General features: G+C 28.1%; 2 protein-coding genes and 1 long non-coding RNA gene across 5 annotated transcripts; 2 read left to right on the forward strand and 1 right to left on the reverse strand.

Moving 5' to 3' along the window:
- Positions 1–1637: 1637 nt before the first annotated feature.
- On the reverse strand, positions 1638–4987 carry LOC107624182 (uncharacterized). Its single transcript, XM_016326662.3, has 5 exons — positions 4676–4987; positions 4457–4560; positions 4093–4206; positions 2344–2427; positions 1638–1922 (listed from the first exon to the last, which is right to left on the reverse strand). Exons 1-5 carry the CDS (start codon positions 4902–4904, stop codon positions 1866–1868), a joined length of 588 nt encoding a protein of 195 aa, XP_016182148.1. The 5' UTR covers positions 4905–4987; the 3' UTR covers positions 1638–1865.
- Positions 4988–5152: 165 nt separating this feature from the next.
- LOC107624013 (oxidoreductase, 2OG-Fe(II) oxygenase family protein) lies at positions 5153–8002 on the forward strand. Of its 2 annotated transcripts, none has more exons than XM_016326446.3 (7): positions 5153–5350; positions 5472–5623; positions 6048–6394; positions 6945–7083; positions 7201–7267; positions 7372–7493; positions 7724–8002. In XM_016326446.3, exons 1-7 carry the CDS (start codon positions 5244–5246, stop codon positions 7861–7863), a joined length of 1074 nt encoding a protein of 357 aa, XP_016181932.1. In that variant the 5' UTR covers positions 5153–5243; the 3' UTR covers positions 7864–8002. The 2 variants fall into 2 exon arrangements, with proteins under 2 accessions (XP_016181932.1, XP_020969982.1); XM_021114323.2 differs by having other exon boundaries at positions 5179–5350; positions 7703–7836.
- Positions 8003–17935: 9933 nt separating this feature from the next.
- LOC107621670 (uncharacterized) lies at positions 17936–21719 on the forward strand. Of its 2 annotated transcripts, XR_015905404.1 has the most exons (4): positions 17941–18641; positions 18734–18802; positions 18918–19122; positions 21441–21719. It is a non-coding gene; the product is annotated as an uncharacterized LOC107621670 (long non-coding RNA). The 2 variants fall into 2 exon arrangements; XR_015905403.1 differs by lacking the exon at positions 21441–21719 and having other exon boundaries at positions 17936–18641; positions 18918–20859.
- The last annotated feature ends 4895 nt before the right edge of the window (positions 21720–26614 follow it).

A 26614-nucleotide genomic window follows, 5' to 3' on the forward strand; every position in this document is an offset into this window, starting at 1 on the left:
ATATTTTTAAAATATTTTAAAAGATTAATTTTATGTATTATCTATCTATCAATAAATTATATATTTTTTTATTTATATCCTACATCAAAATTATATATAAAAAATAAATATAAAATTTTAAATAATTAAGATCAATAATATATATAATTATATGTTACTATTTCATATGCATATATATTATATTAAAAGTATAAATTAAATACATACATACATACAACATAAAATTAAGTCAGCTCACGAACTAATGAGTTGAGCTTATTCACACTCAAGCTTGACTCATTTAATTTATGAGCTCAATTCCAAACTCAAGTTTGGCTCACCAGCTCACGAGTTCAACTTATCGAACTATTAACGAATCGAGTTTAAATTAGCTTATGAACTAACTTGACTCATTTCAAACCCTACATGTTCTTATACCATAAATGATTGATAACTGATTTCTATTATTTATATACCATTACTATTTACATGTTATAATTTGAAAAAGCGAAAACTAATAATATGATACAAAGGTAATTAAATAAAATAAAAATCTTAAATGTTCAACCCTTAAATATCTATGAATTTTGGACACTTGTAATTTGCTTATGTTAGTTTAATAAAATAAAAAAAAAATACTGACAAATGCCTTAAGAATGCATGTTAAAATTATTTTAGAAAATTTCAAAACTTTTTCTTCATTAAATATACAATAAATACATTAAAATCTCCAAATATTTAAATTTTCAATTAGGGCTGGAAGTGAGCTGAGCTGAGCCGAGCTAGACCAAGCTCAAGCTCGGCTCACGAAAATTGAGCTTGGCTCACGGCTCGACTCATTAACAATTGAGCTTATTTCTTAAGCTCAAGCTCGGCTCACCAAAAGCTCACGAGCTGGCTCGAGCTCACGAGCTGGCTCAAATAAGAGAAACATAGATACATAATCTATAATTTTATATCAATAAATTATAACTTATATATTTTTAAAAATATTTGAAAAGATCAATTTTATATATTGTTTATCTATCAATAAATTATAAATTTATTATTTATGTCCTATATTAAAATTATATGTAAAAAATAAATATAAATATTAAATAATTAAGATTGTTATATATATATAATCGAGCCAGCTCACGAGCTAATGAGTTAAACTTATCCAAGCTCAAGCTCGGCTCATTTAATTTATGAGCTCAATTTCAGGCTCAAGCTTGGCTCACCAGCTCACGAGCTTAGCTTATCGAGCTGTTAACGAGTCGAGCTCGAACTAGCTCATGAGCTCGGCTTGACTCACTTCCAGCCCTATTTCCAATACAAACTTTATTAAAAAAAAAAAAAAAAAAACTCTGAACAACACACTTATTAGCAAATTCCTAGATCTATTTAAGCCAAATAAAAGTAATTTTACAAATGTTAATTAGTTTTCAATTTACAGTAACGTTTCTACTAGTAGTAGCCACTGGTCACAGTAAAGATAGTAAGAACAATGCCGTCGGCGGCTCACACTACTAAAAGTAGACACTGACACCTCATTGAGTCTGAATTTTTTCATATATCACTGTCCCTTTCCAATTCTTTCTTGCACATTATGAGGTAAACAATTCATTAATAAAAAAACCCAACTAGTTTGCAAAGAAGCAGCAATCAAGACTAGAAAATGAAACAAATGTCATATAATATTTTTATCTTATGACTAATGGTTAACAAATCATCATATACTAAGTTACAGATCCAGAAAAATGCACAAGAGATCCAATTTTCATCATGATTTACATCTGATTACAATGATACCATGGATCTACTAACAAAATCAGCCATGTGGTAGGAAGCAGGCCAGGCGCCATACATCCCTTGAAAACATTGCATTATATACAGAATATGACAGCTTACAAAAAATATTTCATTCTGTCATCTCTCCTCATGGCATTATATACAGCTTGGACCTGAAAATGCAACAAACAGATCAAGGTTTTTCCCTCTCTTTTTTCATTTTTAAAAGGGATAGGGATTTGTTGGGCATTGTGCCGGGTATGTCTGCGAGTCAGGATCTTCAAGAGAAGGGAATGACTTGAAGAGTAAAATGGATTTCACTTGTCAATTCATTTTCTTCCATCCCTTTATTTCGAAGATCCCAACTCGCAACTGCAAACTCGGACGTCTGTGATAACGGGAATGGGAAAGTGGGTACTGGGATTGGGGTAGGTGGAAACCAATTGCGGCTTGAGTTTGATACCACTGGCTAAAGCCTCAGTGGGAATCAAAGATTTACTTGATTGTTAGTATGGAGAAACAATTAAGGAATCCTTGAGTTAAAATAATTTAGAAAGTTTAATTCAAAAAGACTTGTCTAAAAAGGGGATATACCTGTTCACTAGAAACAACTTGGATAGGCCCGATATTTACGGATACATATTTGCCCCTAGCAGATAACTTCTGCTTCACTCGTCCCTGTCACAAATATGTTGAAATTCTTGAGGTGAACCTCAACCACAAGTGAAATTGTGTATGTAATGCATTGATGACATTTCACAATTAAATCATGAAATCTTCTAGACTACTGATGTAGTGAAAGTCTTGAAGCAAATCCATTCAAATGCTTAAGGTATAATACGCTACACAATTATGCTGTAAACACCTCAAGAGTCAGTCCATTTTGCAGGAACTTAGGTTTATATAAAAAGCAAGCAAATTCATCGCAAGCACGCCACAAACCAGTGACACATATCACATTATCAACTTTATTTTTTCAAAGATCTAATTCTCAGAATATTACTGTATTACGTATTTTAAACATAGCAGGTCGCAAATAATCATCCATTGGTAATCTAGTCCCAATTAACTTGAAATACAAGTAAGCTGTAAAAGAATTCAAGGCTAGCCTATAAATTTGCTTATCTTGAGACAGCAGAACCTCGGACATTAATTTGGAAGATGGAAAATTAGAGAGTCAAAAAATGTGTGGATTATTATTAGGGTTGCTATGCCAATGTGTTTGATAAACCAGACAGAATACAATCCACAATGCAACCCAGGGGAATATTCAAAAGATCCTCCAAGTTTTCTGCAATTCTGAGGCACAACCAAATGACACATTCAACATTTTTTCTCTTGCTATCTATAGAACTCCTACACAACGAACTAACTTTCTCAACCTCAACTCAAGTAACAAACAGCTACATGTCTAACCTGGGCCAAAGCTATTCATCCAGCTATTCCTATTGATGCCTTTCCTTACAGAGACACGAAAAAATATACCCCTCTACCATTACTCCCTCCCACTCCCACAGCTTTCACCTTCTGCTCAAGGTGACAGTCTGGGAAATGTTGCAGCAGCATCACAACAGAAGGAAACCTTCCATTGCACCAACAATTCAGCAAGACCCTCCTTATCTATCTGGGAAGGAGCTACAGAATTATGAACAACCATATATATAGATAATGGGCAATCTTGCTTAACAAAACCAAGGTAGCCTAGTGGTTGAGGCTTCAATCCCATAGAAAGAGCACTACAGCACTATTGTTTGAATCCTTCTCTTCCCAAACGTAAGTATTTTCACAGATGTCCCCATAAAATAAAATTGTCTTATCTTGTTTGGTAAGTATAAATAGAAAGAGAGGAAAAAAATTATATAGGGTTAGAACCACTAGGGTTAGAACCACCACTATCAAACTATGCAAATCAAACATCATTCACTGGACTTCTAAATTTACTAGCAAACATGTTGATTGTCTACTAAGAAAGTGAAGGAATGTATTATATAGCATTAGTACAGCGCTAGCTAGCAAAATCTCACAGCATTGAACACAAGTAGGACCGACAATTTACTGCATTGTGGGCATTGTGATTTTTTTTTTTCAATTTTTTTCTTTTCGGGGAATTTATTTCTTTCAGCTGATGATCTAACAGAAGGTATCGTTCACCTTGTAATGATAATTTATAAGCAACGAAAATAAAACTATGTTCTCCACCAATAATACACAGTTCAAGAATACATCAAGTTACACAAGTAAATAAATTGAAGCAAAAGGTTTAAAAAATTGAAGATAGATTAATGAATAAAACTAGAAATTTTTTTTTAACCTCCAAATTTTGAGAAATACAGTGCTGCTTACCTCAGGAATGGGCTGTTGGATTACAGATTCCACGGCAACAACCATTGATTGCACGAAGTCCTCCCCTCCGGTTCCTATTGCAGTAAATCCTCGAACAGTTGGGTACGAGTTCACCTGCGCCGCAGCAAATCATCACCCACAACACAAACATTTTGAAACTCTAACAAGTTTAATCACGTTGAGTTACATAATTATTCAGTCTCAAACCATTAGTTATGGCACTGGAACAAAAAAAAAATCTCTTTTCGCTACTGCATCATACCACAATTTGCAAACTACAAACCCAACTGACACACGGTTTTTGCATGATGATGAACACAACAAGCTATAAAATACAAAAAAAAAAAAATCCATTTTTTTTTACCTTCTGGTCCAAAGTGAGCCACTCATTCGTAGAATCATCAGTCACAGTGCCTCCAATAACCATGTTCGTAGTTTGACCAACCCTCCCTTCTGTCTTCGACACCTCTACAACCAAAACCAAACACAAAAATTTAATTTCAACTTTTATTTTAAAACAATAAAATAAAATTTTAGAGAAATAGAAAATTAAAAGAAAAAAAAAAAGAAATAGAGAGATTACCTGAAATGGCTTTTAGAACAGCTTCTTGAGGCGGACCCTGATCGTCCTGAGACGAAGACGACGACGTTTCGTTGTGAGAGCAACAAAGAGTTCTTCCTCTGTGAAACCGTTGAGCCCTAACGGTTCTGAATCGCAAAGTTCCTCTGTTCTTGGAATTGAAACCACGAAGATGTTCCAATTGGTAAGGTTCCACAAGTAAAGCTGAACGAAGCATAAACCTGCACGCCATTTTCTCTTTCTGTTGTTATATCTGTTCCTTTGTTTCTTCCTTCAGTTCCAATTTATACTTGCCTATCTTTCTGTTTGCCTTGGAAAAAAAAAAAGGAGACCAGGATTTTTGTGATAACTGATAAGAACCAAATTGTATGGTCGAGAATGCCCTTGTCAAGTTCACCGGCACTATGGAATAATGGAAATTTTCAAGGGTATTATCGGCTTTTCACATCTAGTTAAATAACAGTAATTACCTTACTTTTTGTCTTTTTAATTTTTCTGTAAATTTCGCTTTACGTTCAGAACCCTAACACTAACAATTTCTCGCAATTAGGATCCTTTTTTTTTTCCGCCGATGTACGGATCCGAGAATAACAGGGAAGATTCGGAGCGGACCGCTTTCAGAAGAGCGGAGAAGAATTACAAGCTCTACTACGATACCAATGCTTCCAAGAACAAAAAGTAACTTAATTATCTTATTTTATTTTATTTTTCTTTTGTGTTAGTTGAACGCAATTAGTTAGTTGCAGTGTTGGTTACACTGTTGTGTTGATAACTGGAACGTTTTCCTCTCTTGGCGCAGGAAGAAAAAACCCAAACCGGTGGACTTGACGGAAGTTCTTGACTTCCGTTCAATTTTAGAATGCCACGATCGAAACGGCGAGCTTCCTCCGTTTGTTAATGTCATTCACGACAAGTTCAGCTCCCCTGTGTTCTCCTTGCAAAATCGCCCAGGTATTCATTCATCAATTTTGTTTTTTTTTTTTTTTTTTTTTGGTTGGTGATGCGTAACTAACTTGAAAACTTCTTGCATCAGAATTTGTTACTAACTTGGTGGCTCAAATAACTAACTAACTAACTAACCATCCAACCAACCAATCATCTCAGCATAATGTGTGTTCAATTGGAAAATTATAAATGCAGTAATCCAAGTAAACTACTCCTTCCGTATACATTAAAGAAAATCAATGTATAGATACAACTTGCATCTAAAGTTCTGAATACATTGATTATGGACGTATCAATCTGTGCAAAGAGATATGTATTTTGAAATGGAGGGAATAATCGTGGCGCATTTGTAACTAACTCGATGACTTGTGTAAGTAAGAACTAAGCAATGAGCTAAACAGAATGTGGTAGTGATTGTTGTGTTTTGTAGGTTTTTATTTTATTCCTGGGGCGTTGAGCATAGAGAAACAATGCAGTTTGATAAGGGAGAGTTTGATTGATTTCCCACAGCCACCTAATAGAACAAATCACAATGCGATCTATGGTCCTATACACAATCTATTTGATGAAGCAAAAGAAGGGAAGGTTCTGGTAGAAGAGTACTCTCCCGATGGTTCACCTAAGCTAGGTCCTGATTGCGATTATCAAGATGGTAAGAGGTGGAAGTTCGTAACAGAAAAGGAAGAGCTATTAAGGAAGGGAAAATCTGTTCCTGCTTCTGCTTTGCTGCGGAAGCTGAGATGGAGCACCCTTGGCCTACAATTCAATTGGTCCAGAGTACGTTTTGATTCACAAATTACCAATAAAACTTATACGACTATGTAAGTGTTTCACAGCTGCATGTCTCTCCAGAACAGCTAGATCCTTAGTTATGGGAATTGATGTGCTAACTTATTTTGGGCTTGGAATACTATATATTCATACCTAGTAAGTGTAATGTAATATTTTGATTTTGATTTTGAGAAATAGTTATATGATAAATGGCCATGGTTGATCTGCTTCTTAGCATACATAGGTTTTTAACTACCAAGGAATTGATTTTCTGGTTGTGAATGAGAAAAGATAATTGGTTGTGAAGACTAGCTTGCGAGTTACTGACAGTGCCTCAATTCTTTTTTGGTGAAAGTTTGCTTAGAATAATATTATATTTGAGTTGCCAGTAGAAGCTGTTCTAACGAGTTACTTAGTTGTCAAACTATGTAGGCTATGTTTCTTATGGCTGCATCACCTGAATTTGTAATGAGTCTTTTTTGGGAATTATAATTTCAACTTGTGCACATCACATCTTATGTCCAGGAAAATCATCCAGTGATTATTTTGTGTGCAGCGGAACTATGATGTATCTCTCCCACATAACAAAATCCCTGAAGCTCTGTGTGATCTGGCCAAAGAATTGGCTAAACCTGCAATGCCTGCTGGTGTTGAATTCCAGCCTGAAGGTGCAATAGTGAATTACTTTGGTTTAGGTATGCTTATAGCAAAACTTAATTTATATTAGATATCAATGTATGATAACTCCTCCGGCTGCGGGTAGTAAAGCTTTATAATAGATTTTAAAATAGTTGATACCATATTTACTTCAGGTGACACACTGGGTGGCCACCTTGATGACATGGAAGCAGACTGGAGCAAGCCTATAGTTAGCTTAAGGTATTATATACCTGCTTCTTTTTCAAATTTTAGCTTTAGAAAACCCAACAGCAGGATTGAAATTGTTCTTGGATCATAATTAGTTTATTATCTTGTTGCCATAGTTTGGGCTGCAAAGCTATATTTCTTTTGGGTGGAAAAACTAGAGAGGATCCTCCTTTGGCAATGTTTCTTAGAAGTGGTGATGTTGTACTCATGGCCGGAGAAGCAAGGGAATGCTTTCATGGTAAGTTTTATTGCAAAAACATACTTAAGAGTGTTTGCTTTGTGTAAAAATGTGGTGAAAATATTCTTGAGTAGAATTATACGGAAAGCGTATCCATGAGAATTTCCGCTTATTTTCACTTTCAAACCAAACATACCCTTAGAAAAAATAACGTGGAAGATGAATTTGTATGATCATTTGAAGTTCTGGACTCAGAAGTTGGAAATCAGTTTGATTTTGATGTGTTGCAGGTGTTCCACGGATATTCACAGATGAAAAAAATGCTGAAATAGACCATCTTCAGGCACAACTTTCACATGAAGATGATCTTTGTTTCTTAAAATACATTCAAACTTCAAGGATCAATATCAACATCAGACAAGTTTTTTGAGTAGTGTATTTCTTTTCTTCCAAAGTGAAATTTTGGTTGATTAGCTGATGAAAAATGAAATGATGTATCATTGTATAATTTATTTTGACTATGGCTTAATTTTCATCTTTATTCTGACAATTAAGTCTTGTCCAGAAAACCACCCAGTCTCTGGAATTCTTTGTCTTAACCAGTTTCCTTAGACGAAGAAAATTAGACCAGGTTAGCGGGTCCAACAAAAAAAATATAGTCAGTGAAAATAAGTTATTCTTTTTCTTATGCTTTAACACTATTATAATCTTTTAAAAACGTAGTATTAATTTGACAAATAATAACAAAAAGAACATTTTCTTTATACATAACAGACGCTCTTGTGCATTTTGCGAATGACTTCATAATTGGATCCAATCTTTTTGGAAACATTTAAATAATTATTTAGATAATTGTTCTCACCAATTCTTCTCATGGGAAATTCTTTTCCATCTAGCTTGTTAATGATTATGGAGAATCTTTCAAACATATCATATGTTTTCTTCTTCTTTTATGAAGAATAGCTCGTATTCTCCCGTAAACATGTTAGGTCTAGTTTCTCGGATTTGTTTGTTACTTTATGTATGGGTTGAAGCTTGTCCCACATTTTTCTGGCAGTTTTGCATCTCGAGACCTGGACCTTTTCAAAGTTTTTGGTGCAATGCATCATGTTGATTATTTTGGCATTTATCTCGACATTCTTTTCTTCAATTATCTTCTGAATCTTCCTCTGAAACTATTAGTATATTGAACAAAGAACCTTATTATCTCCTTTTAATATAAGTAGTTATTTCCATTGGACTATATTTGGGTTAGTGTATAGGAGACTATGTTGGCTATAGATTTTTACTCCAACATGTTAAGCTTGATTCCTTGAACGTGAGTTCTTGATATCAGTCAGTTAAACCATGAGAAGAGGGGTTGAATTAAAATAGCTTTAAGACTTTTTCCCCTTTTAACCTTTAACATAGAATTATGCAGGAGATTTTTCTGTTTCCTCGCATAATGTGCATAAGGCTAACAAAATAGAGGAAACATAAAGAAGATTACACAATCATATATCTTGGTTTAACGTCGAAAGATAATAAGGTCTGCATCCAGTCTTTATTAAAAAATTATAAATTATGGTAGAATTTTTTATTAAATCAAAACTGATTATATACACCAATTTCAATGAAATTATGCCCAAGTTCACCAGTAGAAAACTACCAAGACTCTATTCCCTAGTTCCTTTCTCCAAAACTATTTTAATCTTACTCCTTAGTTTCTAATGAATGCAAAATCCAAGTTATACCTAATTGACCGACAAAAGCTGCCATTACTCTCTGTCCTAGTTCATTTACCCTAAACTATAAGAATCTTCCTTCTGAGTTTGAGTTGAAAAAACAAGTGTAAGCTTCTACTCGAGCCTAGACCTATTCGACAGTATAAAGCCTTTCTCTAAGCTTGAACCCCCTAAATAAATTTGATTGTATGAGCTCAATTTCTATGCTCAAACTACCAAACAAATTACAAAGAAACATAAATTTATTATAGCCTTTTCAAATATATCTCTCTTGCCTTTATCCTTCCATGGCTTTTATTGGTTCCTCACTTGATATCAATATTTTCTCTTTTCTATTATAGAAAGAGATAGACAACAATAAAGTAAAAGCACTCTACAACTAGCTAAGAATATTAAGACTATCTTCCTCATCAAAGGAACATAATGAAAATTCTATGTAATCATGATATGAGAAAAAGAGGATGCTCCACTGATGGAAGAATGATGCTAAAAACCTCTCCTTTTCTAATTTGAATTCTAAATTTTGTATTATTTGATAAAGTGTCATTGCTTGAATTCAAACTATACTGCTTATCCTTTTTGGCTTTTTTGCCAGTTTTGGTGCCAAATACAATAACTATCCTTTCTTATAATAGCTTTATATATTTCAGTTTGAGTTTTAATGATTAATAAAAACACAAATTTAAAAATTGTTAGTTTTGATCTAACTATTTACTTAAATGTTTCAAAAATTACTAAATCTTTTCCTACGCTATATAAGCAAATTAGAATAAACTGATACATGAGAAGGACTGTATCACAAATGCATAATCTCATAAAGCATTTCTGAACTATTAGTGAAATTGGTAAAATTACACGAGAAAGGAAGATTAAATCGTGATTCTAAACTTTTCTAAATCTAAAACAAGAACTTAAAGCATTTTAAATCTTAAGACTCGTATGCAGCGAAAAAATATTAGAACATACATTCAAAAGCTTGGTATAGGTTTTTTAAAGTAAATTTGAGATACCTAGATTTAAAGACACACTTTCTGAGAGTTAGAGTGACTTCAGAAAGGTTTTGAAAGATTTTTTGAGATATCTTAAGCAAAGCTAAAACCCACAAAATAAACTAAAGCTTTAAAACAAAGAGATAAGAGTTCAAAAGGTGCACACGCGTAATGTATACTCATTCAACCTAAACTCCCCATGGCTAGTTCTCAAGTAACATGAGAGTTCTACTATATGAATGAGTGTGCAAAAGATATTCTTTTTTTCAAGTCTTCTCGGGCTAAAATTTGACTCTTATTCATAATAACCTAAGAACTTTAGATATTCTCTTGAACTTCTCATAAAAGATTTAAGTTGGATGCCTCTACTAACTTAAGAACGTTAGACGTTCTTTTCTCAAACATTCTCAGATTTAGAAAGTTACTCAAATTAACTTTTTACTAACCTAAAAATCTTAGATATTCTTTTTTCAAGCTTTCTCGTGACTAAGCAATGACTCATATTGAAATATCCCACCAACTTAAAAATTTTAGATATTCAATTGACATTCTCAAATAACACTCAAGTTGGATACTCTACCAATCTAATAGATTTACATATTCTTTTCTTAAATTTTTTTAGAACTAGAAATCACTACTAGGTTAATTTATAGAAAGATATATAAAGTTCAAAGACTCACAATGATTACATAGGAATGTTAAGAAGTTCAAAAAGTTAAGAACACAAACTATCCTTAGATTTATAAGTATATAAGATATGAAATGTTGCTATTTTACCATTTTACCTTCAAATTTTTGTTAAAATACTTTTTTACCCTTTATTAAGTTAATTAACCATTTTTATATTTTATTTTATGTCCAAAATCTACTTAATATATTAAAATTGGGTTTTCCCCCAACTAATGAAGGTGAGGTGTCGATCTCTCGTGACTCCGTTTTCCCTCCAAAATGAACTTTCTTATTCTCTATTCTAAATTATTTTATAAAAAATATCTTTATTATAGTTATATTATAATTAATATTTAATGAATAATACATAATTATATTAATTTAGAAACATATCTTTATTATAATTATATCAAATCAATATTTAATGCATTATTAAACTACTTATCAATTATCAATTAAAAATACTTTTAATCATTTTAATAATAATAATAATAATAATAATAATAATAATAATAATAATAATTACCTGTGATATCATTTATTGAAAAAAATATAACATAAAAAATTATTTATTTAAAATATCATTTATTGTATATAATTCATAAAAAAATATATTTCACTTTTATTATTGATTAGAAGATAACCTATTTATATTTTGATTATTATTATTATTATTATTATTATTATTAATTTACAGAAAGATAAATTAATAATCATACTATTATTTATCAATATATTAATATTGATAATGATTACATACAAATTATTTAATATTTAATATTTTTATATTATTTATTTTTTATATATTTTGATATATTTATAAATATTTTTATTATTTTTATATGCTATATGTTTACCTCCACTATTTAAAGTTTCTGGATCCGTCACTACTTTTGAGCGTGTTTCTTAATTTATTTTTTATAATTCATTGAATACAATTTATTACAGTAAATTAATTATATCAACTAATTGATTTGATTAGATATTTAAATATCACACGATTTATTATAATTCATATCAATCAAATAATTGTAATTTATTATCTCAATTATTTAAATTCATTAATTTATAAGGTACATAATAGCATACATGATTTGTTACTTATAATGATTAAATACAATAAATGCAAATTAATTTAGTTAAAAAAATCATTGTCTCATATGTTTTCCTATTATTTTTTAATTTATTAAATCCAATCAATTATAATAAATTAATTATATCAACTAATTAATTCAATCAATTATACTAATTATTTGTATCAACTAACTGATTTGATTAATTCTTAAAAATATTTTTATTTAATTTGTTTTATTTATTTAAATACATGAATTATAACTGATTAGTTATTTAATTTTATTACGATAAATATCAAATTCTATTCTGAATAGAAAAATATAAAATTTTATTCCTTCCATTTTTATTTTACCACTATAAAAGACCATATATGCTAAAAGAAAATATCATTCATTTACCAATTACTTTTTCATTATGTAGCTTTTACAACAATTTTTTTCTTCCTATGAGGCATCATCGCAAGAAGTCAACTATCGTTGACACAAACCACCACACACTCTTCAACTCCCGTGCTCATCATTCAGAGCAATATATGATATATTATCCGTGAAGCATTTATCGACCATGGTGTTATCATGTATGCATAAATAAAAAAAATTTTGTAATTAAACTTAAGTCATTTACCTGTTTGTGTGGTATTTTTTTTTTTTTTTTGGTGACTTAAAAGAAAATAAACAAAAACTAAGAAAGAAAAAAAAACAAGAAACTGCTTAAGAAAGGTAATCCCGCTGAATACTACTCTCAAACTCCTTCCAAGGCAATGGAAGCTACACTTGGGGAGAAATAGTCCTCATTGCAGTCTTTGCCATGATGTCTGCTACTGTATTTGCATCTCTCAAGATCAACCGAAGATCAGCACGCCATTTCCAAGACATGATATCTCAAATTTTTAACACCAAAGGATCAATAAACCTAGAGCAATCTTGTAAATTATTGACAATAGTAAAAGCCTCCACACAGTCTGTCTCACATATAATGTCTCTTTGTCCCGAGTCCCATGCTAAAAGAAAGCCTCTCCAAATAGCAAACAACTCTCCTTGCAAAATGCTACGACTCTCAATTGTTCCCAGACAGCCTCGTTGCCACCTTCCCTTCCAATCTCTGCTAACACAAGCAAAACCAACTCGAGCACCACTGCCAGGATAGCTAGCATCACAATTAATCTTAAAGGTAGCCACTGAGGGGGGAATCCAAGAGCCACTAATGGTTGAGGGGATAGATAGTCGTTGCAACTCAAAAATATTTCGGAGCTCCTTTTCTAAGGACAAAGCCATACCAATCACCTTGTCTGTGGTCCAATGCTCGTGAGGATGAAAGATCTCGTTATTTCTCGAACACCAAATCCACCAGAGATCAGAAAAGAATCTAAAGGGGCGATGTTTGCTATTATGTAAGAACCAACTCATCAAATCTACTGGTTGATCGGAGATCCCTAAAGCTTGCCAAACAAGTTGGGCTTTTGGACAATCCCGAATACAATGTAAAACCGACTCCTGACTTGAGAAACATCGTGGAAATTATATCAACTAATTAATTTAATCAATTATTTTCTAATTTATTTTTTTGAATTCAATAAATCAAATAAAATCAATTATACTAATTATTTGTATCAACTAACTGATTTGATTAATTCTTAAAAATATTTTTATTTAATTTATTTTATTTATTTAAATACAGGAATTATAACTGATTAGTTATTTAATTTTATTACGATAAATATCAAATTCTATTATGAATATAAAAATATAAAATTTTATTCCTTCTATTTTTATTTTACCACTACAAAAGACCATATATGCTAGAAGAAAATATCATTCATTTACCAATTACTCTTTCATTAGGTAGCTTTTACAACAATTTTTTTCTTCCTATGAGGCGTCGTCGCAAGAAGTCAACTATCGTGGACAAAAACCACCACACACTCTTCAAATCCCGTGCTCATCATTCAGAGCAATATATGATATGTTATCCATGAATCATTTATAGACCATGGTGTTATCATGTATGCATAAATAAAAAAAATTCGTAATTAAGCTTAAGTCATTTACCTATTTGTGTGGTATATTATATTGTGAAATTATTTTCAATTTGTGTTGTGCAATGATATCATGGTTTAATTTAAGCTTTTGTTGTAGAACTGTGTTATGATTTTATCTCATCATTTTTTCTTAGATATCAAATTGATGTATTTTTATTTATTATTATTGAAACAAATGTGATATAAAATTTGTAAAAAAAAAATAAAACTCTCACACTCAATTTATTTTATTATAGTCTTTTATCTCTTCTATTTCTTTTTATTTTCTTCTTATTCATTTTATTTTTCTTTAAATATCATATAATTTATTATAATTTATACCAATTAATTAATTATAATTCATTATATCAGTTAGTTTAATTCATTAATTTATAATATGCATAATAAAATAGATTATTTGTTACTTATACGTTTATTCTTCTAAAATTTAAATCTGAATAATTATATTTTTATTTTTAGTTATGAACAAAATATCTATTTAATATACTAAAACTGGATTTTCCCCCAACTAATGAAGATGAGGTGTCGATCTCTCGTGACTCCATTTTTCCTTCAAAATGAACTTTCTTATTCTCTATTCTAAATTATTTTTTAAAGAATATCTTTATTATAATTATATTATAATTAATATTTAATGAATAATACATAATTATAATAATTTAGAAATATATCTTTATTATAATTATATCAAATCAATATTTAATGCATTATTAAACTACTTATCAATTATCAATTAAAAATACTTTTAATTATTTTAATAATAATAATAGTAATAATAATAATAGTAATAATAATAATAATAATAATAATAATAATATATGATAATGATAATTACCCGTGATATCATTTATTGAAAAAAATATAACATAAAAAAATATCATTTATTTAAAATATCATTTATTGTATATAATTCTTAAAAAAATATATTTCACTTTTATTATTGATTAGAAGATAACCTATTTATATTTTGATTAATTTTATTTATTATTATTATTATTATTATTATTATTATTATTATAATATTTAATTTACAAAAAGATAAATTAATAACCATATTATAATTTATCAATATATTAATATTGATAATGATTACATAAAAATTATTTAATATTTAATATTTTTCTATTATTTATTTTTTATATATTTTGATATATTTATAAATATTTTTTATTATTTTTATATGCTATATGTTTACCTCCACTATTTAAAATTTCTGGATCCGTCACTACTTTTGAGCATGTTTCTTAATTTATTTTTTATAATTCATTGAATACAATTTATTACAGTAAATTAATTATATCAACTAATTGATTTGATTAGATATTTAAATATCACACGATTTATTATAATTCATATCAATCAAATAATTGTAATTTATTATATCAATTATTTTAATTCATTAATTTATAAGGTACATAATAGTATAGATGATTTGTTACTTATAATGATTAAATACAATAAATACAGATTAATTTAGTTAAAAAAATCATTATCTCATATGTTTTCCTATTTATTTTTTTAATTTATTAAATCCAATCAATTATAATAAATTAATTATATCAACTAATTAGTTTAATCAATTATTTTCTAATTTATTTTTTTGAATTCAATAAATCAAATAAAATCAATTATACTAATTATTTGTATCAACTAACTGATTTGATTAATTCTTAAAAATATTTTTATATAATTTATTTTATTTATTCAAATACATGAATTATAACTGATTAGTTATTTAATTTTATTACGATAAATATCAAATTCTATTATGAATATAAAAATATAAAATTTTATTCCTTCTATTTTTATTTTACCACTACAAAAGATCATATATGCTAGAAGAAAATATCATTCATTTACCAATTACTCTTTCATTAGGTAGCTTTTACAACAATTTTTTTCTTCCTATGAGGCGTCGTCGCAAGAAGTCAACTATCGTGGACACAAACCACCACACACTCTTCAACTCCCGTGCTCATCATTCAGAGCAATATATGATATGTTATCCATGAATCATTTATAGACCATGGTGTTATCATGTATGCATAAATAAAAAAAATTTGTAATTAAGCTTAAGTCATTTACCTGTTTGTGTGGTATATTATATTGTGAAATTATTTTCAATTTGTGTTGTGCAATGATATCATGGTTTAATTTAAGCTTTTGTTTTAGAACTGTGTTATGATTTTATCTCATCATTTTTTCTTAGATATCAAATTGATGTATTTTTATTTCTTATTATTGAAACGGATGTGATATAAAATTTGTAAAAAAAAAATAAAACTCCCACACTCAATTTATTTTATTGTAGTCTTTTATCTCTTATATTTCTTTTTATTTTCTTCTTATTCATTTTATTTTTCTTTAAATATCATATAATTTATTATAATTTATACCAATTAATTAATTATAATTCATTATATCAGTTAGTTTAATTCATTAATTTATAATTTGCATAATAAAATAGATTATTTGTTACTTATACGTTTATTCTTCTAAAATTTAAATCTGAATAATTATATTTTTAGTTTTAGTTATGAAAAAATATCTATTTAATATACTAAAACTGGATTTTCCCCCAACTAATGAAGGTGAGGTGTCGATCTCTCGTGACTCCATTTTTCCTTCAAAATGAGCTTTTCTATTCTCTATTCTAAATTATTTTTTAAAGAATATCTTTATTATAATTATATTATAATTAATATTTAATGAATAATACATAATTATAATAATTTAGAAATATATCTTTATTATAATTATATCAAATCAATATTTAATGCATTATTAAACTACTTATCAATTATCAATTAAAAATATTTTTAATTATTTTAATAATAATAATAATAATAATAATAATAATAATAATAATAATAATAATAATAATAATAATAATAATAATAATATATGATAATGATAATTACCCGTGATATCATTTATTAGAAAAAAATATAACATAAAAAATATCATTTATTTAAAATATCATTTATTGTATATAATTCATAAAAAAATATATTTCACTTTTATTATTGATTAGAAGATAACCTATTTATATTTTGATTAATTTTATTATTATTATTATTATTATTATTATTATTATTATTATTATATTTAATTTACAAAAAGATAAATTAATAACCATATTATAATTTATCAATATATTAATATTGATAATGATTACATAAAAATTATTTAATATTTAATATTTTTATATTATTTATTTTTTATATATTTTGATATATTTATAAATATTTTTTATTATTTTTATATGCTATATGTTTACCTCCACTATTTAAAGTTTCTGGATCCGTCACTACTTTTGAGCGTGTTTCTTAATTTATTTTTTATAATTCATTGAATATAATTTATTACAGTAAATTAATTATATCAACTAATTGATTTGGTTAGATATTTAAATATCACACGATTTATTTCATATCAATCAAATAATTATAATTTATTATATCAATTATTTTAATTCATTAATTTATAAGGTACATAATAGCATATGTAAGACCCAGAAGTTTTAAAAAATTTTATTATGAGCCAATTTCAAATTTATTTATTTATTAGACATTTTATTTTCATAAATTATTTCATTGAAAATAATTAAATTAGGTTTTGATAATAAAAATATAAATTTTACTCAATTTCATTATAAATGAATAATTTTTTATACTTAAATTATAAAATTTAACAGTTATAAAAGAATAGAAATTTTATATGATTTAGTTTTAAATAATTGAGATTTTAGAATTTAATACTTTAATTTTATAACAAAGAAAATTAATTATATTATTTCTAATTTTAAATTAGAATACCTAATTAAATGCCAATTAGCAAATTGATAATTAAAATAATATTTTTTAAAAAAAGTAATTTTAAAGAATTAAATTATATTTTAAATTTATACATTATACCCATAATTTTATTAAAATTAGTTAAACTACCCAAAAATTCTCAAATTGAACCCACTAGCCCTAACCTAACCTAGCCACCTCCTTACCCACCGCCACACCCTCCTTTCCCCAACAACACCCACACACAACAGAACCCACATACCTCAACAGAAAAAAAAAAGAGAAAAAAAAATAAAAGAAAGAAGAGGGAGCACGAGAGGAAGGGAGAGCTGAGAGGATGAGGGGGAAAGGAAGGGGGCGGCGTCGGCGGGGCTGGAAGCCTCCGTCGCTGTCGAGTCATTGAGAAAGAGAGAGAGGCCGCGACTGGAAGAGGAGAGAGGAGCTACCTTACATCTTACTGTCGTCGTCGCCCTCATCCCGAATCGCCATCATCGCCGGTGCAAGGAGAGGAGCCGTCGTGCCGCCGCCGCTGTTGGGTCGCTGTGCTATCGTCAGAGAGCAGAGTGCGTACGCGAGGAAGGAGAAGCCCTGCCTTCGTGTCCGCCGCTGCCGCCTCTGAGTCCGTCACCGTCAAGCAGAGCCACAGGCAGAGGGGAGAGATCCGCGAGGAGGGAGGACCGCGAACCGTCCAGCCGCCGCGCACAGTCACCGCTGATGTCGCCGGCGCCATCCTCGTCAGATCCGCCACCTCCGAAGCTTCTGGCCGCGCCTTTGCTCCCGGAGAACGCCGCTGCCGCCCAAAAACTGCCACTGAAGCCTAGGTCTGCTTGTCACCGCGAGTTTCTCTGTGGTGCGCCGCCGTCGGACGCCGCCGTGACCACCACTGAACTCTACGCTGGCGTTAGTCACTGATAGAGGTATACATGCTACCTATACTTTGCTTTAGGTCCTTCGCCTCCTTAAACTCGTTCTACTTCTCTACTTTTACTCTATTTTCTGCTACAATTAGGTTGAATATTGATGCTAGTGTTGTCGCGGGACTGTTGAAGCTGTTACTAGTTCTGATTTTGTTATCCTGGTACTGGTCTGATCTTTCCCTTAGGTTTGGTCCATCTGTATGTTCTGTTTTATCACTGCTGTGGTTTTCATATTCTGATTTTAATTATAGTCCTTTCCTTGTCTTGAATCCCCAGGGTTGTAATTGCTATTAATTCCTATCCAATCTGAATCTTTTATTTTGCTGCAACCATGGCCACTGCGGTGAAGATTAACATTACCGCTATCGCTGTTTTGGTTGCTGCCATTGCCGTTCTAATTGCGTGAGAGTCGCATCTGCTGCCATGAACTAAAAAGAGAGAGAATTATCACGATAAATTTGTGCAAACTCGGTTAATCGAGGTAGGGTTTTTCTTAAAATCTAATTTATATTATAGAGTTGTGATAAATAGATATTAATGTGAGAGAACATATACCTGTGATTATAATTGTCTTCTAAATGTGGTTGTTTGCTGGACTGAATGACTGATTGCTTGACTGCTTGAGTAGTTTGTGATTGCTGAAAAGAAATTAGTTTGAAAGGTAATTTAGTTGATTATTATGAAAAATGGCTTTTCTTGGTTTTGAAGCTATTTTTGATGATGTAAAGGAATTGGCTTTGGAAATGGTTTAATTTTGAGTTAGTGACTTTATAAATGATTTAGTATTTGAGCTGGTTTGATTTTAAAAGAAATTTATTATGGACGCTGATTCACTTTGAAAATTATTTGATATTGGAACTAGCCGAATCTTGGAAAATGATTGAGGTTTTGGAAAGGTTTGAGAAATGTTTGGATGGGACCCGAAAAAGGTGGCAGAATCCGAATTTTAGAGGAGATGCTGGCGAAATTTTATAAAATTAGAAGTTTCATTTGAAGTAGTTATTTTAAAAGGTTTAATTTTAAGCATTATATGATTTAAAAATACTTCATTTATCAAAGAAAAAGTTATGTTTTAGATTGAGAATTGTTAGTGAACGAAACGGAAAGAAGGATGATGAAGATTGATTTGAAATATGATTTTTGAATGAATTTGGAAATGGATATGGATTGACGAATGATGATGATATTGAGAATGGCTTAGATATTGATAAATGATGAATGAATTATTTATATGGCTTATGAATTTGAAATATCTGGGAAACGAGGTTCCCTGGATTAAGTGCCGTGGCTTGCCACCACGTGTACCAGGTTGAAAACTCGATACTCTGTTGACTCTACGACGTAAGTGTGACCGGGCACTATATAAATTCCCGGGAATGTTACCCCCATTGAGCAATATTGATTATTTGAGAAAAAGCTATGCATAGACTCTTGGGGATGCACGTCGGGGGACAGTCTAAGGACAATTCAGACTTGTCGGGTTGGCTGGATAACCGACAGATGAGCCTCATCAGCCATAGGACAGGCATGCATCATATGCATTTGTATGTTTTGCTTGGGTTTGAACTTGTTTTGGTTTGCCTAATTGCTAAACTGTTCTTAACTGCTACTTGAACTATTTGCTGTAACTGCTACCTACCTGTGCTTTCCTTGTCTGTCTTGCCTGTGTTTGTCCTGGCGTGCTACATTTGAGAATGAACTTGGATGCTGAATTAATGATTGTGTTGTTTGATTGCGTGGTTGATTTCTGATTGAGATTTTTCTTATAAGAAAGGAAAGATTTCGGATTTCTGAAAGATTAAACATTGTTTCTTTAAAAAGGGTTTTGAACGATTTCCTATTGGTTTTAAAAGATTCATAAGGCAAAGATAATCACTAAGCTTGAAAACAGTTTTCTTATTGAATATCTTCTTATGACAACTTTGAAACTCCGTGGTGAGACCGTGTGGTTAGGTTCTCACCCCCTACAGCTTTACCTTTTCAAGAACCGGATGAAGAAGTGTTAAGAAGAGTTATACTGCGTTTAGTTGATATGTTGTATTAATTAGATTATTTTCTTCCCTCGTCTTTGTTATTACAAGTTTGTAAGAGGGATAGGAATTGTATGTTTTATATGTATATTATATTATGAGTTATTATGTAAGGAGTCTTGTATATGAATCTATGCCTGTTTGTATTTTTCTTAAGATAAAGTGTTTATTTCTGGTTTTCAAGGAAATCAGTGATACAGTGTCGAGTCACAGGCTCCTATTTTAGTATTTAGTATGTAAAGTAGTCGTAATACTCCTTGCTATCAGAGTAGCGCAGCCGGAAGCGTGACTTCTGATAGTGAGGGTGTTACAGCATAGATGATTTGTTACTTATAATGATTAAATACAATAAATACAGATTAATTTAGTTAAAAAAATTATTGTCTCATATGTTTTCCTATTTATTTTTTTAATTTATTAAATCCAATCAATTATAATAAATTAATTATATCAACTAATTAATTTAATTAATTATTTTCTAATTTAATTTTTTGAATTCAATAAATCAAATAAAATCAATTATACTAATTATTTGTATCAACTAACTGATTTAATTAATTCTTAAAAATATTTTTATTTAATTTATTTTATTTTTTTAAATACATGAATTATAACTGATTAGTTATTTAATTTTATTACGATAAATATCAAATTCTATTATGAATATAAAAATATAAAATTTTATTTCTTCTATTTTTATTTTACTAGTATAAAAGACCATATATGCTAGAAGAAAATATCATTCATTTACCAATTACTTTTTCATTAGGTAACTTTTACAACAATTTTTTTCTTCCTATGAGGCGTCGTCGCAAGAAGTCAACTATCGTGGACAAAAACCACCACACACTCTTCAACTCTCGTGCTCATCATTCAGAGCAATATATGATATGTTATCCATGAATCATTTATAGACCATGGTGTTATCATGTATGCATAAATAAAAAAAAAAATTCGTAATTAAGTTTAAGTCATTTACCTGTTTGTGTGGTATATTATATTGTGAAATTATTTTCAATTTGTGTTGTGCAATGATATCATGGTTTGATTTAAGCTTTTGTTTTAGAACTGTGTTATGATTTTATCTCATCATTTTTTCTTAGATATCAAATTGATGTATTTTTATTTATTATTATTGAAACGGATGTGATATAAAATTTGTAAAAAAAAAAAATAAAACTCTCACACTCAATTTATTTTATTGTAGTCTTTTATCTCTTCTATTTCTTTTTATTTTTTTCTTATTCATTTTATTTTTCTTTAAATATCATATAATTTATTATAATTTATACCAATTAATTAATTATAATTCATTATATCAGTTAGTTTAATTCATTAATTTATAATATGCATGATAAAATAGATTATTTGTTACTTATACGTTTATTTTTCTAAAATCTAAGTCTGAATAATTATATTTTTAGTTTTAGTTATGAACAAAATATTATTAATAATAAATGATAATTAACCACTCATACTTTTAATCAAAGTGTTTAGATGATTTTTATATTTATTAATATTAATTGTTGATTATTTTTTGTTAATAAATTGTATTATAATTTTATGTTAGTTCATAATTGATTAATGATTAATATTCATGAAGCTATGTTATTCTAAATTTTATATTTTATAAATATTTTATTTAAATGTATTTTAAACATAAAAATGTATTATTTTTAATAATATCATACTTTTACTTTTTTAATTATTCTAAATGAATATTTTATCAAATACTAATTAAAGTCATCCTTCCATTTGCTTTTACTAATTTATTATCTAACTATTATATAAAATTAAAATCGTATTAATGAATTTAATATTAAAGTTAATTTGGTTTTTTATTTAAAGTATTTTTTGATTTTTTTAGTCTAATCAACCAAAAATATTCAATTATAAATAGTCACTTCTATCTTATTTTATATTATTAACTAATTAAAATTACTAAAATTTAATAATACAATTCTGTTTTATATTTTTATATTTAGTTCAATTCATCTAAGCTATATAATAATCATTTTAATTTTTATATTTTATAATGTAATACTACATACATTAATAGTAAAATAACATAGTAAATTTTTATGTTTTAATATTAAATATAAAATTAATACGTACAAAAATTTTTAAACTTTTAAATCAATACAAATCATTGTAAATAATACTTATTTATTGCATAAACAAAGAAATACAGAATCTTAAGTTTAGCATATAAAAATTTAAGAACATGTTATATGTACAAATGTAATTGCATAGTATATATTATTTTTTTTTAATGGTGTAGACCAACAACTTTAATTTTATTTCACGGTCAAATTTAAAAAAAAAGTCGTAATTTTAAAGGTAGTCAGAAAAAATAAAAAAATTAATAAAAAAAATAGTTAACTTATATTATTCTATTAATTTATTTAATATATTAAATTATTTTTATTTATATTAAGATTAATTTTAAATATTTTAAAATAGAAAGTATAATTAATTATAATTTGCATCTTAAATTATGTTGAGTACATGATATTCTATTGAGCTGCTAAAAGTAAAAATGAGATAACAAATATAATTTTATCTCTTAATTCAGTATATTTATTTATATTTTATACTTTTTTTACGATTAATTTTGTACGGTGCTGGTATATTAAATAAAAATACCTGTTATAATAACAAAAAATAAAATAAAATTTCAATAATTTTATATTCTTTACTTTTTCTTAATTTTATTTTGGATTTTAATTTATTACTAAAAGGTAGTGAAATTCTATTAATACTAAAATAAAGTTGCAAAAAGGTCCATAGGGTAGAATAAGTAAAATAATGTGATACCCACATTACAACATCCAAATGAAACAACCTAAGATCTAAAATGTTTATCTTTCTCTTTCTCGCCGTCTATTATATTATCGATTCTATTATATAAAAATCAATTTTTTACATTTAATGATAGAGTCAACGTAGCATGTTTCTGAGAGTGTTTCTTAATTTATTTTGTTTAACTCATTAAATACAATTCATTATGATGCATTAATTATATCAACTAATTGATTTGATTAGATATTTAAGTATCACACAATTTAAAATTATGTATATTGATTTGATTTTTATGATATATAAATTTAAGGAATAAATTAAAATAATATAACTTATTACTTATTTAATTTGAATACAACAAATACAAAATTAATTTAGTCAAAAGTTTATTATTTTCTAATCTTCTATACATAAAAATGATAAAACAAAATTGTAAAAATAATCTTTTTATCGTTTTTGCTATTTTAATTTTATTTTCTTTGCTTTTTTTATGTGTAATTTTATTTTACATTAACTTTGTGTATTTAATAACAAAATATACTCATATTAATTCTATCATATAATAATATATTTTTCTCCTTTGTTAATCAAAGAATTTCAATAGTTATCAACTACATCTAATAGAATGACTGAGAAGTGAGAACCACGACAAGTTAAACCCAAATTCAAAATGCTGAAACGAAGGAAAGAAAACAGTGGATATATGATTAGAGAAAAATATATAATAACGAGAAATATACTAAAACTGGACTTTTCCTCCAACTAATAAAAGTGAGGTGTCAATTTCTCATGAATTCATTTTTCCTCTAAAATGAAATCACTATTTTCTCTTCTAAATTTATTTTAGAAAAATATCTTTATTATAATTATATTACAATTAACATTTAACGAATAATGTATGATTATACTAATTTAGAAAAATATCTTTATTATAATTATATAAAATCAATATTTAATACATTATCAACTAATAAAAGTGAAGTGTCAATTTCTCATGAATTCATTTTCCCTCCAAAATGAAAGCACTATTCTCTCTTCTAAATTTATTTTAGAAAAATATCTTTATTATAATTATATTACAATATTACAATTATATTACAAGTAGCATTTAATGAATAATGCATAATTATAGTAATTTAGAAAAATAAAATAAAGTCCAGTAATTTATCTTTCGACTGCACACATATGTAGAATAACTTTTAAGAAAGAGTCACGTATAGTAAATACGGTCGATGATTGTCAATCGATTGGTCATAGTATTTCAATCGATTGGATGATGAATAACATGTGGATTTTTAATTCAATCGATTGTTTATATCTTCCAATCTATTGAATGCTTCAAAATAACTTGAGGTTCACAATTCAATCGATTGAATGCGAAAACCATGCTGCCTTATAATTTTCAATCGATTGTTTTGTGATAAATTGTAATCCAATCGATTGGTTTTCAAGAAAACACGATTTCACGGCCCTGGGCGAATGTCACGGGTCAACTATAAATTTTTAATCCATTGGAATGGCCAAAAACTTTATTACGATCAATAAAAGATCTAATTTGTTATTGTTTTTGTTTTTTATTGTTAATAAACATAATAGTTGATTCATAAAATAATAATTTATAAAAGAAAAAATAGTTTTTATAATTAAATTAAATAAAATATACTGGGTTAATTTGTAATTAAAATTAGAAAATGACTGTTTAGTAATTATTAAAAAACTTAAAAAAACATGTTTTGTTATGAGACCATTTAATGGTCCAAACGTTCTGAGACCATCGAATCCTAAGCCTGGTCACATTGAGTATATATGTTTGATTTATTGAAAAAAGTAAATTACTAAAACTAATTAATAACTATTTTAGAGTTAATACATTTAATACTAAATTTAGAAAAAATAAACAACATTTTTATTAATCAAATTATTATAATTCAAATTAATCTTAACAAAAGAATTTAAAATTATAATTTCAATCTTATCACGTGCATGACTCGTGCTATTACATTTGTTATCATTTACCATTAAGTATTCTAAGGTTTTACTTTAGCCTTATTTAATGTCAAAACTTTACTAAATTAATCCTAAAATTTATTTTATGACCAAATTATCTGTAATACTTTTAATTAATACCAATTTACCCCTAGAGACCTAAAAAACTATTTTACCCTTGATTAATTTTCTTACTTGTTTAGTTACTATATTTTATACTTTTATTAATGCTTTTATTTAGGTCTAAAATTTTATTCTAATTATAATTTTGACTCAACTAATTTATATAATTACAATTTTACTTCTAAAACCTCTAAGATCATAATTTTAACCATAACACCCTTTTTACTTTACCACACTAGTTTCATAGGATTAAAATTATTTTTCTAACCTCTTTTTAAATTTTTTACACATTACTTTTCATGTTTTTAGTGACTAAAATTTTGAGAGGTGCAATTTTGTAATTTTATCCACTTTTAGTGATATTTAAGGCTCAAAATTTTAACCCCCAAGTGTTCTAAAATTTTTGATTGTTTCATACAAAATTCAAAGGCAAATAAACTTTATATTTTACTTAAACAACAAGCCAAATAGAGTTACATGATATAGTTTCTAAAATTACAAAACAAGCACAAATTCACTAGAAAATAGCTCTTATGAATACCAAATCAAGCACAAACATATTCTAACTAATCCTAACCCTTACCTCTTGTTTAATTCAACCCTTAAACACTTTAAACTTTATAAATTACTCAAACAAATGGAGGAAGACAATTAATAAATTTTTAGTGCTTTTTGGCCGAAATAGTGTCACAAAAAATTATGAACTTCAATCACTTTGAGCTTAAATTTTCTTGACTCCTTAGGTGTTTTTTATATGTGCTTCGAGAGGAATTTTTTAGACATGGAAGAGAGCAATAATTCACCTTAAAATTAGTTGAAAAAACCAAAAAGAAGAAGTGAAGAACAAGGACTTATCTTGCTAGAATTTTGGTGAAAGTACAAGAATTAGCAAAGAATGAACAAGAAATTGTGCTTAAATGGCTTGGATTCTTGAAGAACACTTGAAGAACAAGTGAAGAACAACTTGAATGTGGGTTGAGGATGTGGGCTGGAAGTGCAGAGAAAAAATGCAGAAAATTCTCTCTTTCTCTT

Source organism: Arachis ipaensis, chromosome B10, assembly GCF_059453495.1.
Source record: "Arachis ipaensis isolate K30076 ecotype BB chromosome B10, ASM5945349v1, whole genome shotgun sequence".
Lineage (NCBI taxonomy): Eukaryota > Viridiplantae > Streptophyta > Magnoliopsida > Fabales > Fabaceae > Arachis > Arachis ipaensis.